The sequence below is a fragment of the Lipotes vexillifer genome, unplaced genomic scaffold, assembly GCF_000442215.2.
Source record: "Lipotes vexillifer unplaced genomic scaffold, Lipotes_vexillifer_v1.1 scaffold1008, whole genome shotgun sequence".
Taxonomy (NCBI): Eukaryota; Metazoa; Chordata; class Mammalia; order Artiodactyla; family Lipotidae; genus Lipotes; species Lipotes vexillifer.
Window position 1 is genome coordinate 4,533,294 of NW_006772616.1, and position 3,337 is coordinate 4,536,630.

Here is a 3,337-nt window from a genome sequence, read left to right on the forward strand (position 1 = left end):
CCTGCCGATGCAGGGGACACGGGTTCGTGCCCCGGTCCGGGAGGATCCCGCATGCCGCGGAGCAGCTGGGCCCATGGGCCATGGCCGCTGAGCCTGGGCGTCTGGAGCCTGTGCTCCGCAACAGGAGAGGCCACAGCACTGAGAGGCCCGAGGACCCCCCAAAAAAAAAAAAAAAAAAAAAAAAAAAAAAAAAAAAATATATATATATATATATATATATATATATATATATATATATATATATTCGACAATGCACGAGACAGCCTCCCATAACAAAGAATTTTGGGGCCCAAAATGTCAAAACACTCCAAGGTGGACAACTGAGGTAGAACCTGAATCCCAGCTCTGGACGAGTTCTGTGACCTGAGCCTGCTTTCTCATCTCAGAGGATTAAATACGGAATGCCTCCGAAGTGATCTGCCACAGTCTCTGGTACATAATAAACCCTCAGTAAATGGCACCTGTGGTTACGTTGGGAGGCAACACAATAGCGGTCGCGAGCTTGGGCACCTGTGGGTTCAGAAACCAATTCTGGCACCTAGAAGCTGTGACTCAGGCATCTGACCGCCTCTGACTGGTCCTGAGTTTTCCTCACCTACAAAACGAGAAGCAACGTGCCTCCCTTACTTGATTACAAAGGAAACAGCTGAGAAGCAGAAGTGCTTAGAACGGGGCCTGGAGCAAAGCAAGCCTCCAGTAGTGGTGGCTGTGATAATTTCACCAACTCCCAGCACAAGGGGACGGCTTACAAGGGGAGGAGGTTAAAGATAAGTGCAGGGGATGCTTGCTGAGCATTGACTTTCCACCAGGCACCATGCTAGACCCTTCTCACATGTTCTCTCCCTGAAGGGGGTAAAGAAGCTATTTTACATTTAGGGAAACAGAGGCATCTGGAGGTTAAGGCACAACATGACTCAGCTGTTTAGCCAAGAGCCCTGATTCGAGAACAGTTCTAATTCCAGAGGGCTCACTGTCAATTATTACTTTGTATTTGGTGGCGGTCCCTTTACTTCTTTCTGGAATTCTTTCAGTCCCTGGAGGAATACTACAGAAGGGGCCTGTCTGTGTTTCACCCCCCCCCCCCCCCACCGTGTCACATCTCCAGGGCCACACTTTCCAACTTGAGGGAGCTTCAGCTGCTAGCTCAAAGTCAGCCAGCTAGTTGGCAGCACAGCCCACGTCGGAATCCAGCTTTTACTCCAGAGGCCTCTCCTCTGGCAGCCTTCTTAACTTAATCTACACGGGCTGTGGGCTCCTTTTATTCTTTCTGGAACTCCTGAGGGTGCATGGATATAGTTCACACCGTGTGTCAGTATCTTATCCTGTGTGTCACGTGTACAGGAACCATGTTTCCCAACCTCCAAAGAGGCTAAGCGACTTCCCCAACATCACCCAGCTGGTCTGCAGCAAAGCCTTTGCACACTTCTGACTCTGGAGCCACACTCATTCTTACCCTGCGCTGGTCGCGGATTGCTTTGAGTCTTTCCAGAACCCCTGAAGCTGCTGGAGCTATGCTTCGCCCTGAGTCTAATCTGTCAAAGGACCACAGTTCCCAAGTTTAGGCCGATTGCCCGACCTTGCTCACGGTGATCTATCTGGCAAGCAGTGTCAGAAGAGGGAGGCAGAGATGCTGCCGGGCAGCTCCCGGGACCCGCGTGCCCAAAGGGACTGGGAGGCGCCCCGGGGACACAGGAGCCCGGCAGGGGGTCGGGGCGGGCGGCGGGTGCCTACCTTGCCGCCGGGCGGCGTGGCCACGCAGCGGCTGAGCGAGTCGAGGCGTGCGCTGTACTCGGTGAATTTCTTCTGGTAGCGCAGAGCGGTCATCTGCAGCTCCAGCTGTGCGGCAGCCAGCTGCGCCACCAGCGACTTCTCGCGCTTGCCCGCGCGCAGCGCCTCCTTCTTGAGCGCCTTGTGCAGCGTGCCCAGGCGGGCCTGCAGTGCGCCGTTGTGCGCCCGCAGGGCCCGCGCGCAGCAGTGGCCGCCGGCGCGCTGCTCGCCGTGCGTCAGGGGCAGCCCGCAGCCCTCCTGGCAGCGGCCCACCGGCCGCGCGTCGCACGCGTCGCGCATGTGCGCCTCCACGTCGCGCCGCAGCAGCACCTGGCCGCAGCCCGCGTGGCGGCAGCGAGCGGGCGCGAAGTCGCAGCGCTCGAGGTGCTCGGGCAGCTGTTGCAGCTTGACCACCCGGCCGCAGCCGCGCGCCGCGTGCGCGCACTTGATGTCGAGCTTGAGGATGAGGCGCTTGAGCGGCAGGACGTGGTTGAGCTCCTTGGCCGAGAGGCGACCGCGGCAGCGCGCCGGGCAGCTGCCCTCCTGCACCACCCAGGGCAGCACGCAGCCGGCGCAGAAGACGTGGCCGCACGGCGTGGTCAGCGGGTCCTCCAGGACCTTGTGGCACAGCGCGCACTTCAGGTCCGGGTCCACGTCGCCGTCGAAGCGGTCCAGCTCGAAGCCCATGGTGGCGGCCGGGGCCCGGGGTCGCCGCCGGGCGGCCGGCCGCCCCCTCCTTCCCTGCGAGGCAGCCGAGACGCGCCGGCTGTGCCGCCCGCTCTCTCGCTGGCTCTCCCCGGACTGAGCCTAATTGCTCCAGACTTCCTCGGAAAATGCCCGAGGAACAGAACTCCTCAGCCGTATTTGCGCGAGCGCGTGCGCACGCACATCCTGCCTCGGCTGCCTCCCGCCCGCCCCCTGCAAAAGGGAGGAGGACGGGTGGCGAAGGAGGGTAGGAAGACCCAGAGGCTCGCCAAGTGGACTGGCCCGCCCAGGACGCCAGCCTGAGCCTTTCTCTCCGGAAACTCCACTCCGCTCTCTTGCAGTTTTCGCTATGGGAGACAAAATACCAGCCGAGGAAAGCTCACTAAGTTAGGCGCAGAGGGTGCTGCTGTCGCCCAGACGAGTTTTCCTGGAGCCCCTTCCGGCCCGGATCGCGACTTTTTACTCCCCTCCCCTGCCTCCTCTTTTCGTGGCTGATTACAGAGAGCGAAAAATATCGCGGGGCCCGCTATCTCAGCACTTACGGTCTTTATTTATTTATTTCATTCCGGGGAAAGTTACAGAGCCTGCGGGACGCTCCTGCAACTACAGGTCCCGCCAGAGGTTCAGCGGACCCGGAGGTTTGCCAGGCCAAGGTTTCCAGAAGCAGAGGGCGAATCTACGAAGGCCAGTTTTCGGGGACGCGAGCTGCTCGCCGGCTGCCAGGGTGGGAGAAGCTGCTGGGCTGGCTCCGTTCACTTCACCTAATACCTCTGAAGTGTCTGCACTAAAGTGTGGCTTGCACTGTGCTGGGCCCTGATAAATCGGTCCCTTTAAAAATCATCAGTACAATATTGTGAGAGAGCGT

At 59.1% G+C, this 3,337-nt stretch overlaps 1 protein-coding gene across 1 annotated transcript in view; it reads right to left on the reverse strand.

Moving 5' to 3' along the window:
• Positions 1 to 2,542, reverse strand: part of PDZRN3 (PDZ domain containing ring finger 3) — a 247,459-nt gene extending 244,917 nt beyond the window's left edge. The window contains exon 1 of the mRNA XM_007447670.1: positions 1,732 to 2,542. Within this exon, the coding sequence (XP_007447732.1) occupies positions 1,732 to 2,454 (723 nt within the window). The 5' untranslated portion in view covers positions 2,455 to 2,542. The remainder of the gene's footprint in view (positions 1 to 1,731) is intronic.
• Positions 2,543 to 3,337: the final 795 nt, after the last annotated feature.